The sequence below is a fragment of the Rousettus aegyptiacus genome, unplaced genomic scaffold, assembly GCF_014176215.1.
Source record: "Rousettus aegyptiacus isolate mRouAeg1 unplaced genomic scaffold, mRouAeg1.p scaffold_m13_p_7, whole genome shotgun sequence".
NCBI classification, from domain to species: domain Eukaryota; kingdom Metazoa; phylum Chordata; class Mammalia; order Chiroptera; family Pteropodidae; genus Rousettus; species Rousettus aegyptiacus.
In genome coordinates, this window is record NW_023416310.1 from 84,094,380 (window position 1) to 84,109,453 (window position 15,074).

The following is a 15,074-nucleotide window of genomic DNA, read 5'->3' on the forward strand; positions in this document are numbered from 1 at the left end:
TAGTGGAATTTCATCTAGAGATTTAGAATAAGATTAGAACATTTCTAAATTGATACATTTTATCAACTGATTGAGTGTTGTTTTCCCCAGTGAATTTAAAATACAGGAATGGAGAAAAAAGCCAAACCATGTATCTCTAATGAGACTTCCATAACAGGACGTCAACTGTCGCAAAAGCCTCATTTTGGAGATAAAAGATGATAAATGCTGAACCCGGATCATCTATACAGTTACCCCAAACAAGTGAGGTATTGATCACAGCACAAAGAGATTTCAGAGGCAAAAGTAAGAGCAGCCTCAGGCCCTGCTGATAGCTGCACACACCACTAATTCACCTCAATGGGCAGGCACCTCTGAGCTCAATTAACCCTTATTCCCAAGGCCACCCATAAACCCCGAGGTAAACATGGCTCTCCTGGCCCTCGCTTTCTATCAGTGAAATAGATCATTTCTATTGGAGGCTGAGGGGCGATTCCAGCTTATAAATTCACCTTGCCAATAAAGAGCCTGATGCTTCCAACGTGAGTGAGCCGGCCCTCGAATCTTGTAACATTGATTCTGTAAATCACAAAAAAATTTTAAACCACTAGGGCATCTGAGATTTCTTCTGCCTTCCGTGACTGCTGGGAGGAAATATAAGCACTCTGGAGGTAGAGCAGGTGACATCAGTGTCGCCTGGTGCAATTGTCTGCACACACAACGTTAGTTGTTAAATATGTACTAGAGGCTGCACGATTTCTTTCTTTTTATACACTGCCCCCCCCCCGCCCCCGCCAATTCTTCCTTCTCTTTTCCTCACCACAGCCATTGTTCAGAAGCAAATTGGAAATCTGGTAATTAGGCCCTGACTCACAGTGTAGTATTAGAGTCCCGAGCCAAAGTTCAACACCCTGAAATGAAATTTAAACCAATTAATCTGTTAGATTTTTATCGCTTGTCCGTGTTTTCTCAGCAATTCCCCCAGCACGTGGCCTTTGATCAACTCTCATACAAACGCTAAAATGTGTGCCTGCTGCTAGCAAGATGGGAATGACATTAACATGGCACTCATAAAACAATCAGAGCAGAGAAGCCCTCAAACAGACAGGGCATAGTAATATTTAATAAAAGCACACACATAATCTTCGGAATTAGCATTTTGTGCCTTGCAGTACCTTTGGGAGAAGAGCTTTTATTTGTGGAGTGATCATTATTATAACAAAGAAGAGCTACCTAATAATTTCCACTTTAACTCTGCAACGTGCCATGAGCGTTTCAGAGCCATTATGCTAAACCGTGGTGGGGTAATCATGTTATTGTCGTAGTTTGAAGGAAGGAAAATCTCCTCCACTTTGGTGGCTGTTGGGGGTGGGGGGTGAAGGAGAAAAGAGGCAAAAATGAAAATACCCCAAAGTTTTTTTTTTGTTTGTTTGTTTGTTTTTTATATGAGGTTTACAGCCAGGAACTGGCTTGCTGTCCTTGTGGATATCCAGAGTGTGAAAACTCATTGGGGAGGAAGAAAGAATCATTTATTAATTAAATCAAGATTTGGCTGGTGGAAGTGGTTTTGTATTCAAACCTCACCCCTCCCCCATTTCATAATATTTTTCTGGAGATAGAATTGTATTGATTATTACACTCCTGGGCTAGATTGAATTCTTTTATAAATCTCTTCACTTTCAAATTCCACTGAATATGTCCACTGTGACTATATTAAAAACTATCTCTCCTTGTCCTCCCTCTGCGTGTCTCTGGCTATCTTGAATGAAAGAAAAACAAGTCTGGCTATTTCTGATGTTGTCTGAGCTTTTTCAGAGAAAACTTACCCGAAAGGAAATGGGCAAGAGAGGCTCAGGGCACGTTACTCAGCACAGCCAGGCTTTTTAATGTCCATTTGCTTTAAAAAGTACAACCCTTATCTCTCACAGAATTAAGTGCTCGGTTGGTACTTAACCTTTTATTATTGTAACATATTACCTTAATATGTGCTCATGGAAAAAATTCAACCCTACAAATACCTACAGAGTAACAGTTAAAGTAGTCTCCTTTCTCTGTCGAAACCTCCCTCTAGACACATTCCTTTCTGATACAGACCCTCTGAGAACAGTTGGTCTCTATCCATCCTTCCAGACCTTTCTCTGTCCTACTTGTTCCCACATAACTGTACACACGCACATGCACACACATACATGCACTCACTTATGCACACACAGGCTCATATGTATCATTTTTAAATAAACAGAGTCACATCATTCTCTACAAATTATTTTATTTTTTTACTTCCTAATGTATTTTGACATTTTTCCATGTCATTTTATAGAATTTGTTTCATCCATTCTCATGACACTCTTAATAGTCTATAGAGTAGATATAACATAATTTATTTAACCACTCTCTTTTGGGGGTACCTAGGCTCTTGGATATTTTACTGTTAATACTGCTGTGAACATTTGGGTACCTGTATTTGGGGGTGTATATGCAAGTATTTCCTGGTCTGCTGTTAGTCTGGCAAGTTACATTTACCCATAAACATTTTGTTTGGCCAACACATTTAAAATGTAGATTGAATTAGTTGCCAATATTTGAGGAGTGGGGAAGATCTGGGTTCCAGTCTTCTGAAAGGTCGGAAGACCAGACCACACTGGGCCTGCTTTCGTGTGGAGTTACCAGAAGCTGGAGCTGAGTAGCAGCTGTCATCTTTACATGGGCACATAGTTTGCATTTCACCAGCATCTTGTCATTTCCCATTGCTTCCCCAGTTCCGAGTGTCCGTGGCCATCCATCTCATGCTTGTTCTGAGACCCTGAGCTACTTTATTCATTTGTGCTTCTTGACCTTGTCTGTATGGATCTGTGAGTTTAACAACTGCATTTTGGCCAGATCCCTTTAGCTAGGCACAGTGTTTTCTACCTTGTGGCACTCAGCATCCTTGACCTCCAGGTACTAAATGCCAGTAACATCCCTTCCCCACCCCTCTTTCTCGGTGGGACAGCCCATGATTCCTTTACATATCTTCCAAACTTCCCTGTGGGGAAGTACAACAGGGCTCCCTCTCGTGACTGCTATGACATACATGGATGTAGAGACACTTTTAGAACCCCCTGAGTCTTAAATTCAGAAAGGGCTACCTAACTTACCTTTTCTACGAATGGCATCTCATCTCTCAGCAGGGGTAGGGGATGATGTTGAGTACAGAGGCAGCATGGATGGAGAGTTATGTCCTTTTTTCCTGCAATACTTCCTTCAAGGCTTTTTTTCCTCCAAAAAAAAAAAAAAACCCTAAGAAGGTAGTGTCATATATTGTCTCCTTACCACGTTATCTCTGGAACCTTGATGTTCTTCCTTTCTTCTGACTAGTTGCCATGTAGCTGAGTTTCTGGACAGTTGCTCACAAAATTTGAAAACATTATCATTTTCCTGAGTAAATGTTTTATAGCACATGCACACTCACACACACACACACACACACACACACACACACACACACACGCCTTTTGTATTTTACTAATAACAAATGGAAAGAAGGGGGAGGCTCAAGTCTACAATGCCAGGTCTTGGCTCCGCTGTCGTAACATCTTCACTGTAGCAGGGTCTCTCAGACGTACCAGCATGCTCTTCTGCCTCCTCCCCTGCAGCGATGAGAAAGCCAGGAAGAGACCACACTCATCTAAAGAAATATATTTACATGGTTCAAAAAATAAAATTTAAAAAGGTGAAAGAAATCCGCAGGCTAATACAGATCTGAACACCAAGACTCTTTTGTGGCTTTCGAGGGAAATCACAGGGGCCCCGTTTAGTGATGCCGTTGGATTCCCCACTTTGCCTTCAGGCAGGATTCCTGAAAGACCCGTTCAGTGAATCCTATACCCGATTATTCTCAGAAGTATCCAGGGACACGGGTACACCTTTGCTACTCCACCCTAGCAACTAATACACTGAGTTAAAAATTAAAAATTAAGATTTTAAGACATAAACTAGAATGTTTCTAATCTGCTTTTAAGAATTGTACATATGTGTTCAATGTAGTTTATTTCTCTTATAAATTGCTTGAAATCATACATTATATTCTATCATTGGTTTAGGAGTACTGGATCATGCATTTAAGCTTTTTTTTCTTTTTTTTTTTTTACTTTTAAAGAAAAATTTTGTTTAAGAAAAAGTCCTATGCCTGTGGAACTCTGATCACAACCTTTATATGTGTTAAAAATGTGACAAGAATTTTTAAATCGTGAATCATTTATGGTTTCTTGATTAATTATTTTGTTTTTGGGAGAAAGTGGAGGAGAGAAAAGACATCTGAACTACCCAGTTTTAGTTGTAAATGCATTACAATAAGTTCAGCCAACATGAAATGTTTAGTTTGGATATTTCCTAATTTCTCTGTGCAATTTTATAAGATGAATTTGAATCAAAATCAAACCCATTCTACTTGTTTGTGTGGTGGCACGTGAGCAATGGTCCCACTGGGCTGGACTTTATATTTTCTTTTCTTCTTGCAAAAGTTAAAGCATGACATTTTGCCAAATTTGTCAAAGTCCAATAATTTTTCTTTGCCAGTTTTTTTTTTTTCTTCTGTTAAAATTAACTGGTACTCTCACTGGCTTCAGTACTTGGAAAGTCAGTCTTGGATACTTATAAACTTTTTGTTTGAGAGGAGGGTCTCGTCCTCTCTCCTTGTACAATATATTCCTTGCTTTAGAATTTTGCTTTGTTCCCATTCATGAAAGTAATCATGAGACAGGCAGCGTGCTTAGTGGAGTTAAAAATTCTCAGTGGAAAGAAGGTGCCCTCTGAGAGATTTCAAAAACATAATCCTACAATTACATTTATGCCCAGCAATTCTGTTGAAAGTACACCATGCTCACCAAGCAAACCACCTCCAGTCTGTTTGGAATTACAGTATTTGCAAATTATTTCCCTTCTCCAAGGGCCATTTATAATGGAAATAGGAGAGATATGAAATTTTGAAAAAAAAATCTGTTATAGAGTTTTATGCCTGGGAATGACAACAAAGCAAAGGTCATGGTTCTCTGTGGTCCAGCCCTGACTCAGCTGTTTGGTTACATAATTCACCCCGAGTGACCTGCATACTCTGCATCTATAAAATGGGATCCATGACATTTAATGAAAAAATCTTAACGATTTTTAACTATGTTAGTGTTACAGACAGAACGCATGGAACAAGAATTATTTCTTGCTCATGCCTCCTCTTTCACTGCCCACTGGACAGAAATGTTAATCTAAAAACTTAGGGGCTTTCTTTTCGGGAGATATATTTAATTATGAAGCAACCCTATAAGGTTTCCAGTGTGTTCCGAAGAGTCACCCATTTTTCACTTTTTATAATCTTTAGCATTTCATAAATTAAATTTGCGTCTGTGTTTGAAGTTGTAAGATTTCTAGTTTGAAAATGATTTGGGTAAAAAAAAAATATGTATCTCGATAGAAAGAATGAAAAGAATGCTTTTTAAAAACTGAAATTTCGCCCTTAGGTTTCAGGTCCTAATGAGGCTAGGAAATGCTGCGATCTTGAGGGACTTTCTGTTAGTGAAAAGATAAAAGATTTTTTTTTTCTCAACTCTTCCATCATTAAAGTTTGGTTCTAACAGCAGACTCCTTCTCTTTTTCATGTGTGTTGAAAAGCAGCTACTCCCTGTATCAAAGCCATCAGCCCGAGTGAAGGATGGACAACGGGAGGCGCGACTGTGATCATCATAGGGGACAATTTCTTTGATGGGTTACAGGTCATATTCGGTACCATGCTGGTCTGGAGTGAGGTAGGTGTTGTCTGAACATTAATATCTAATAGCTTGGTCTAGTTGAGGATACTGTCTACACTTGAATTTCTAATAGAGTGTGTAGAATTTAGTGGTGCCACTCTGGGTGGGCCAGCACTAGTCTACAGAACTCTGGGGAACTAGGTAAGATGGGTTGGGTTTACAAGGAGGCAACACTTTCTGCTGGAATGACTTCCATCCCCTGGACCATAAGCACTGGGAGAGTTTTCGTTCGGTCATTTGTCCTGTTGGGCTTACTGTGGTGTGGAGGTCCAACTGTGTATTGGGAATGGAAGCGATACACAAAGTCACAAAACCTATAGGAAGAGCCTGGTTTAAACTCTAGCTAGGTAGTAGTCTGTGAATATTTGTAGGTAGAGTCTATTGTAGACCCATCTTCAAGGAACACCATTCGAATGACAGCAATAACTTAGGTGGAGATGGTTCTTCACTTATTCAATGACTCTTCATGAGAAATTGAGTGATTCGTCTGAGAAACCTAGAAGAAGCCAAGGTCCTTTCCAGCCCTGGGAGTTTACAGGTCTCGGGCACCTCAGCGTGTGACTGCGGCCATATGAGATGACTGCATTTTGTTTGTGTAGTGCTTTCCAAGCACTGTGATCGTTATTTTAACCCACCAGTTGACTTGCCTGGCAATAATCAAATGAGCTCAAGGTTACTAAATGTAGACATCACCATTATATAGTTGTCATGGCAACCTTGCCTTTGCTTTCTAGATTCTGAGCCTAGAATTCTTAGCCAGTGTGCTCGGGACCCCTTCTTTTCCACTTCCCCAAAGTTTACAATAAAAACAATGTTAAGGGCTACAAGATATCATAGAGCCCATGCATCTAACGTGCTTTGCAAGTAGTCATATGAATTGCTAAACTTTATTGAGACTTATAGATAGGAACTGCGCTGAGCTCTTGACATAAATCATCTCAATCTTCTCTCTATACCACGAGGTAAAGACTCTTAGCATGTATTTGTTCTTGGTAAAGATACTGAGGCTTAGAGATCTATAGTTACATAACATGAAAGCAGCCATCCAAGGAGTGAAAGTGATATGTATGTGGCCACACAGAGAAGTCAGTAGCAGAGCTGGAGCCAGAACCCAGATTTTGAATTTCCATTTCTAGTTGTCTTCCCATGACACCACTGTTAGTCATTCTAGATATTTTATTTGTGTTTTCTCTTTAGAGGGGGCCATAGAGATAAGCAGTTAAGACTGTGATCATTGAGTATATTTATCTTTCCAAAGCAGAGCCTGTCCTTTTTAAGCATTCTCTGTGCACTTTTCCCTGCCAGTAACCACTCAGGCAAGCCCCTTGCCAGCCCACGCGGTCGCTGCCTTTGTATTTCTCATGCAGCCAACAAGCGGTATGCACTTGGCCAGAGAATCAAAGCTTTAATAAAGCTGAATCAAGGATGGGCTTCTCAGTCCACCAGAATAATTGTTGTCCAAGTTGGAACATCCCAGGCATGAAAGGTGAACTGAACTCCCCCTGCTGACTGCACCCCATTCTTTGTTGGAATTATTGGGTTGTAAAATTAGAAGCATCACATATATGACATATTTTGCTGCCAACCTGGTGTCTTCATCCCTGCTGAAGACAGCTGTCTTCACAAGCACGGCCTCTCCCATGTCTCGTGGGCTGTCTCTACATCCCTTTCTATCCATCATTTCTGTTACTTATTGTGGAAATTGGAGGGAGGAAGAATCAACAGAAAATAGACTTCTTGCTCCATGCCACTGCAGTCAACGTAAGGTCTGAGAAGTGGGACTTAGAATTGGCAGTAAGTCTTATCACTTTTTGTGACTAAGGAGGGTTAGTCCGAAGCTTCCTTTAGAACCTCATGCCTGTCTTAGCCCGAGGGCAGTACACCAGATGTTGAAAAAGGACTTGGACCCACCAGGAAATCATTTATATCCACCTTGTTTTGAGTCAAGGTCCCCCTGTTTTTTTTTCAGTTCCCCCACTTTCTTGCTCTCTTTTGGGAACAGGTAAAGAAGGTTAAATTCTAACTTAGATTTATTCAAATTACTTTAGAGAACTGTTTTCATAAACAAAATAGGTGGAAGTCATAAAAAAGAAAATGTATTAAGGCAATACCTTTGTCCTCCTCCTCCGTCCCTCCACTGTAACTGCCTTAACCGTACCAGAAGCCCCTCTTAATGGGTCTGGGTGGATCCAGCCAGAAGGTGGGAGTGAGGGATGCGTGCTCCTTCTTCGCCCATCTGCTCCTCCCAACTGCTCTCATTTGTAGCTATGTCATAAATCAACTATGACCCTTTCCTGGTGGAAACCTAAAGCATAGATTCCCAAAATGATCGAGCAGATGTAAATCCCCTCCAGTATGAGCAGGTGGGTGTCTGAATGGAGGAGTTTAATTCGGTCTGTTATCATGATAGCCCTGATATTCAGAAAGAAAAAAAAAAACCGCAAAGGTGAATATTTTTGTTAATATTCTATACTATTTATATATTTAGATTTTCATACAGATATGATTTCCCCCCCTCCTTTTTACTGCAGGAAGAGAATTTGGTATTGCTCCAAATAAAGAGAAAAATCTATTGTATAATGGTAAGAAATTGAAAAATAGCTCAAAGTTACTAAGGATTTGTTATATATAGACACTTTATGGATATTACTTTATTAAATCCTAATGATAGCCCTGTGTTAGATATTTTCATTATTCTCATTTTTCATTAGTAAACTGGGTGTCAGAGAGGTTAAGAAACCTGCCCAACATCACACAGCTCGATAGTGCTAGAGATGGGATTCGAACTACAGGTACAAATTTTACAAAGGAAATAAAAGCCCAGACAAATGAGAGAACAGATGGAATTCTGAGGGAGGGAAGAAGAACAGAAAGAGGAGAAAAAAAAAACATGCAGTGTAATCAAGGTGCAGTAGAAGTTGTAGTAATTACTGTGGTGGTTTTTTTAAATCAAATAAAATTACATAAATGCCTTTTATTTTGGTAGGGCAGAAAATACCAATCAATTTTGGGACCATTTCTCTAGACTTCCATTGGTTAGAATGAGAACTTAATACAGTGACAGTTTAAGAGAAGATATCTATGAAAAAGCTATGGAAAAATGTGGAGTAGGACTTAACATTCACTGAGCATTTAGTTCCTGCAAGGCACTATGCTAAGCATTTGGTATGGCTCCCGTGCAAGTCTTATAACATCTGTATACCATGTTGTCCTCATTTTAGTGATGATGAAATTGAGGCTTGGGAAAGTTAAATAAGCTGTTAGTTATCAAGTGGCGGAGGTGGGGTTTGAACCCAGAGAGTCCAGCATACATGAGTTAGCCTATGCCTAAATTTTACACCAAGCGTTTTGCCGCATTGGCCCATGGTGTAATGCCCACCACTGCCATTAATACCTTTTGCTGGGGATAGCTTGACAGTGTCACCTTTTAAGCTGTGGTGGCTTGGCATATAGAGAATTGGAGCTCAGTGTGGCCCCTCCATTTTCTAGGTGTCCGTGTTTTGGGTTAGAACCACCAGCTTGTAGGAAAATTTTATCCATGTGCACGATACATGCCTTATGTTGAGGGAGAGGACAACCTCTTCCTTCATCTATAAGTCACTTTAGACAAGACAGTTAACCTTTTCCGACCTCATCACTAGAGTAAAATCCCTATCTATCTGGAGTCCTTGTTCCCTGACCGCATGGTCTCTGGAAGTTATGCCATCTCCAAAATCTAGTACTCCTAATTTTAAATGAACTTTGATCTCTTCTCCATTTTCTCACTCTTTAGCCCAGAACACTCGAGAAGCAGACTTGTGGGACAGGCAGACAACATTTTAGATTAGCTGCTGATGCTATTATTTGAAACCTTTTTTTTTTTTTTTAACTAAAGAATTAAAAAAGAGTCAGAGAAAATAGGGCTGGTTTAATTTACCCTCATCTGTACTCTTTCCCTTTCAACCTAATCTTTTGCAAATGAGTAGTTTAGCACATCTCACTGATGGTCCCCTGAGGGATTGGGAAAAAAAAGGTCAGGCTCCGTTGCCCTCAACTCTGGGGCTGCAAGCTCTCAAGTTTAGGGGAAATCGTGTGGTCTTCTTATGAATTTGCTTCACCATCTTTGTTACTCTTCTTTTCTTGTTTCCTTCTTTTTTGAAAAGCAACTTATTTTATTGATACTCTTGTGCTTATCCTGCCTTATCCCAAAAAGCTTTTTAAGAAATCTGTAGAGTTTTACATATAAACCCAAGAAAACCAACAGGGTTGATGTGGACTAATTTTTAATGAGATCCGAGTTTTTTCTTGACCAGAGATGTACTGGGTTGTTTTTGCTTTTCCATTAACATGTGATTTAGAGGAGGAAAGGGCTACTGGTTTGTGGAGCTAATTGTCGTTTTACTATTTCCTTCTGAATTCCTCTAATTTCTAAAACTGAGTACTGGTTGGCTTGCTTGCTAGGTGTCTAGCACTGGGATAGGTACTAGAATGATTAAAGCTAGGCTTTATGGAGTCTAATGTTTTATTTGGAAAAACAACTTGCTCCCATGAAGCAAATTAGAGAGTTACATAACATATTTATATAATCTTAAATTCGCAGTTGAAAATGTGAGACAAGTTTCAAGAAGGCAGAGAGAATGGTATAGTCAGAAGTAGACCGTTTGCACAAACAGTCAACAAGCTCCTTTTATGTACGAACGGTCTCTGTGCTATGCATTTTAGGCTCTCATGATCCTTTTATTTAACCACTGAAACCTCTTGAGAGAATTTATATAGCTTAAGGTATTTAAGCTCCCTGTCAAAAAAGTACAGTGGTGGGATTGGCCAGGAGCAAAGGGTGGAGGGAAATGAAGGCAGACAGTCATCCAAGCAAAGATTTAGATTGCGTGAGGTAGCAGTGGGCAAAGAGCCAGTCATGGGACCAGGATATTAATTGCAGTCCCTCCATTGCCCAATCAGAGGATCTAGATTTTGGTCGGTGTTGGTCACTGAGCCTCAGTTTCCCCATCTGAAAATGAGAAGCTTGAACTAAATCCTCTTGGAAATCAGTTACAATTCTAATGATTCCTTTATCTAACATTGACTCCCTTGAGGATTCCTCTAAAGTAAGGAGGAGGCAATGATGATGGGTAGGAAGTAGCTTCTTTTCTTGCACTATTGTTCTTTACTTTTTTTTAGAACACACTTGAAATCTATAAATATCATGGTTATTTATTTGCAAAAGGATTATTTGAACTTTATCAAAAACCCTTTAATTAGTCACAGAATTGGATCTTGCTATTGATATGTCTTCAGTCAATATTTTTATCTTTCACACTTCAGATTCTGGTATCTGATATAAACCTGAGACTTGTACCACAACATTGCTCTAATTCATCTTCCAGTTAATTTTATGGGATACTGTATACTAGTTCTTTGGGATATCAGTAGGTACGCCATGGGAGATTAAGGAGGGAAGCGTTTTTTTTTTTTTTTTTTGGTAAGTTTGGGAAATGTCGAGTCAAATAAATTCAACTGGTTTTTGGTCTAAGGCTTTGCAAAGCTTTGGAGGCATTGACATGCACTGTGAATACCTAAAATGTAGTACACAGCGTGTCCCAAACTTAGTGACCACATGACCTTTTTTAAAGAATCACATTATAGGAAAATATGTTGATGATGGCTGAAGTGCATTTGGACTTCATATTAATGAAGTAAGGTCATGAAATTCAATCATGACATGATTGGGCTGGGATAGATGTGAGAGAATTGCCTGAGATATTTGCAGAGTATTATTCAGTTTAGACAGGAAAGTTTAGAGCTATTATCCTTTTATGCTGCAAGGCTCTGAACAGAATTTCTGTCATATTTTACACCTAGTTTTGGTTAGTACACCCTTGACATTAGATGTCACGTGAATTTATAGGACAGCTAGATTTAAAGATTGCCAGGTCACTTAGCTCAAATGGGAGAAGCTAGAGTTTCATCACTGTCTGAACCAATTAGCCTTACATAGAGATACATGTTGTCTTTTCATCCTTTTGAATTTTTTTTTTTTCACCTGCGTTCCCAGAGAAAAGAAGTCAAAAGAAGCCTCTGTGGAGGGAGACCCATGGGTGAATTTAGTTGGTCAATTTGGGTCTGAGAAGCAATTTTGCTGCTTGGGTCCAAAAGTTGAAAATAGGTTTTAAACACAATTCTTGATTTTTTTTTTTTTTTTGGTCTTTTCTTGCTATCTATCTCTACTTTTCATTCTTATTTGTGCACATAGCTCAAAGAAAGGATCATAAATAAAAAATAGTGTTTGCTCCTCTGTGACATAAATGAATGAATGAATGAATGAATGAATGGCTGCAGCTCCTATAGGTTCCTGCTGGAAGTTTCCCAGGTCTCTTTGTCCAGCCTTGATTTTTCTTGAACCGCATATAGAGTCAAAAGATTCTGGGGACTTTGAGGAACCTCTTCAGTCATCGAGTGCAGCTATTTTATTTTGGAAGTGAGGAAAAAGGGGTTTCAGAGCCACACAGTGACTTGGCCTGGGAGCGCGTTAGCTCTTTAGTGCCGGGATGACGGCCCAGTTCTTCGAACAGTGACCTTAGCCAGGTTTCTCTTGCACCAGGCTTTCTCATGATATTTCTATAGTCTTTTAACATACTTCTTTATTTTTACCAAACCTTCCCAAATTTTATACATGCTGGCTTTGGCATTTTAACAACTGCCATCTACACCACATTTATATGGGAATCAATTAGACTTAAATCAAAAAGAAAATTAAGAAAGATGTAGAAAGACAGTATCTCTAATATCATCTCTCAAAATTTTATAGTATAAATTTAGCATAATGTAAATAGCTGGTCACGTGTTTTACCTATATTGAGGCGTGCACATATAAGTTTAATGAAAAGTTGATTAAATGAATGAAGGTGTTTAAAATAACTCATTGTTGCCTACTTGTTCCTAAATATATAAATTGCCAGGTCTATATTGAGCCTGTACTTAATGATCACGTATTAAGTGGAAGACACTTAATGAAAAATTATAAACTTCATTTGTAAAGAATAAAAAGAGCAGCCCGAATCAGTTGCATTACACTTTGAATATACTTTGAAGAACACTTTCAAGCCCAAATCATTTTTATGGGGAATCATTTCTAAATGAGCCAGCATATTTAAAAAAGATTAAAAATAGTTAGTCTAATGACCTTTTTAATATAGTTACATAGATACAACTATGCTCACCTTATTTCTAAAAATGCTTTAGTCTATATTTTTATTTTTAATGACTAAGGCATTTGTAATTTATCCTCTATGTCAATAATTATGAGATAGTTAAAAAGGATTTTAAAATGACCTTTTCAGCTAGTTGTTTGAAGTTACATATGCCTGTAACTTCAAAATGGAAACCACAGAAGTGTGATGCATTTCTAATTTTAACATGAATCAAAGACAGAATTCACACCTGGCTACAGTCATGTGACTTTTATGAAGAAAATGGAGATATACATATATATACATACACACACACACACGTGTGTGTGTGTGTGTGTGTGTGTGTGTATAGTGTTCTGTTAATTTCATATGTGTATTCAGTGCTAATTGCTAGAATGGCTCCCTGGTGTTCTGTACTAAACTTTTCCTCCTCCTACAACCTTACTGGCTTCCTCCTTCTTAAAGCCGCAAGACCTTACTTTGGGATTCAAGCACAGCCCCTTGAAGCTCTGCCTTTTCTCTCAACGTCCTTCCCCACTACCCATCTTAACTTATGGTTCAGTTTCACTTGGGCTGTTAGCTGCTCTGTATAGCCACCGTGATGTTTGCCCCTGCACTCTTGTCTTGAGTATGCCATTCCTCCTTCCACAACGCTTTTTCCTTCTTTCTGTGCCCAATCCTTCTGTCCCTTCAGATCCAGACATTTCCCCTCACAGCTCCAGGTTTTGAATGTTTTCTCTCTCTCTTTTTTTAAATTTCTGCATGGCTTTATCTCTACCATATTAGGTTCCTTTAACTTTCTCTCATTAATTATTGTTATTTAAGGAGATGCTCTCTCCCTCGGTGGCAGGATCCATGCTAAATTCAGCTTAGTGTCCTCCAGGATCTAGCAGAGCCTTGCGCATGAGAAGCATTAGTTAGTATAAAATACGTGCACTATTTCACGTGCTCATTCATTCATTTGTTCATTCAAATGCAACTGTTATATTCAATGATGCTCCAAAGTGTCAGTACCAGATAGATAGATTGCAGTTTAGTTCTTGTCAGTGCATGTATGGTTGGGTAGTTTATATGTCGATAAATTTATTGTGCAATAAGGATGCACATAAAGACCTTTGTGTAAATCTGTTGGTTATGGTGAGGATTAAGTAGTAAGAAAACTAATACATTTAAGTGGTCAATACCAGTGAGGCCTTCTCCTAAACTCATTATATGCATTAGATCAATTAATTCTTATAATAATACTAATTAGATAGCTAGCCCCTCTCCCTATCCCACCTGTCTTCCTGGGTAATGAAACTGAAAGTCATAGAGGTTGAGTGACTTTCTGAAGGTCCATAGCTGGTAATTTGCAAAGTTTGGACTTGAACCAAAATCCATCTGACTCTAGATCTATCTCTTAATTATCTAATAAGAATATAGCAAAACCCTTATTTATCCAGAGAAAAGCATTATATATAATAATTTCAACTCTCCAAAATTGAGCATGAAACCAGAAGTAAGTAAAATAAAAAAAAAAAGTAAATAAATAAAAAATATAACAGACTTTGGGGTAACCAGAACAGTAATTTTAAACAAACTATGTTCTCTATTTTTCCAAGTCATAGCAAATTAGATGGAGCAAACTGGAGGTAGGTTGTTAGAAGTAGGCCCAATGACAGCAGACGTGACAGCTTAATGTCAGGGGCCGAGATGGAAAACCTGAAAAGCAGATGCAGAAGCATATCACTGTGCAGCACATTAATGACTATTCATAATGACAGTGGTCCTGAGTCATCAAGAAAGAAATAGCAATTATATTCAATACATTCTTTCTAAAACAGTGGGGTGTGTGTAATGCATCCACTAGACTTCCAGTGAACACAGTTGTGTGGCCTAGTGTTAAAAAGGGTTAGGCTTCGGTTTCCTGAAGAGCTTGCCTCTTGAAGGGACATGTTAAATGAGGAATTACTGAATATTTGTGCCAGTGTCAATGTATACAGCATGCAAATATGAACTAAACCACAAGCAAATGTTAGAATGAGTCTCTGTGCAATATCTTATAGCCTCGACATCCTTTTCTTAGAGCTTCTAAAGACCCTGACTGTCCTTTAATTAAAGGTGAATTCATCCCTTGCTATCCCATCTATCAGTCTTTTGGATCTTATAT

At 38.9% G+C, this 15,074-nt stretch overlaps 1 protein-coding gene across 11 annotated transcripts in view; it reads left to right on the forward strand.

Annotated features, from left to right (window-relative positions):
• Positions 1 to 15,074, forward strand: part of EBF1 (EBF transcription factor 1) — a 369,063-nt gene that overhangs the window by 266,434 nt on the left and 87,555 nt on the right. For 6 of the 11 annotated variants that reach the window (XM_016167042.2, XM_016167045.2, XM_036224247.1 and 3 more), the window contains exon 9: positions 5,626 to 5,756. In XM_016167042.2, coding sequence (XP_016022528.1) covers positions 5,626 to 5,756 — 131 coding nt within the window. Of the gene's footprint in view, positions 1 to 5,622; positions 5,757 to 15,074 lie in introns of all 11 variants that reach the window. The other 5 variants (XM_016167041.2, XM_016167043.2, XM_036224245.1 and 2 more) reach the window with 1 other exon arrangement.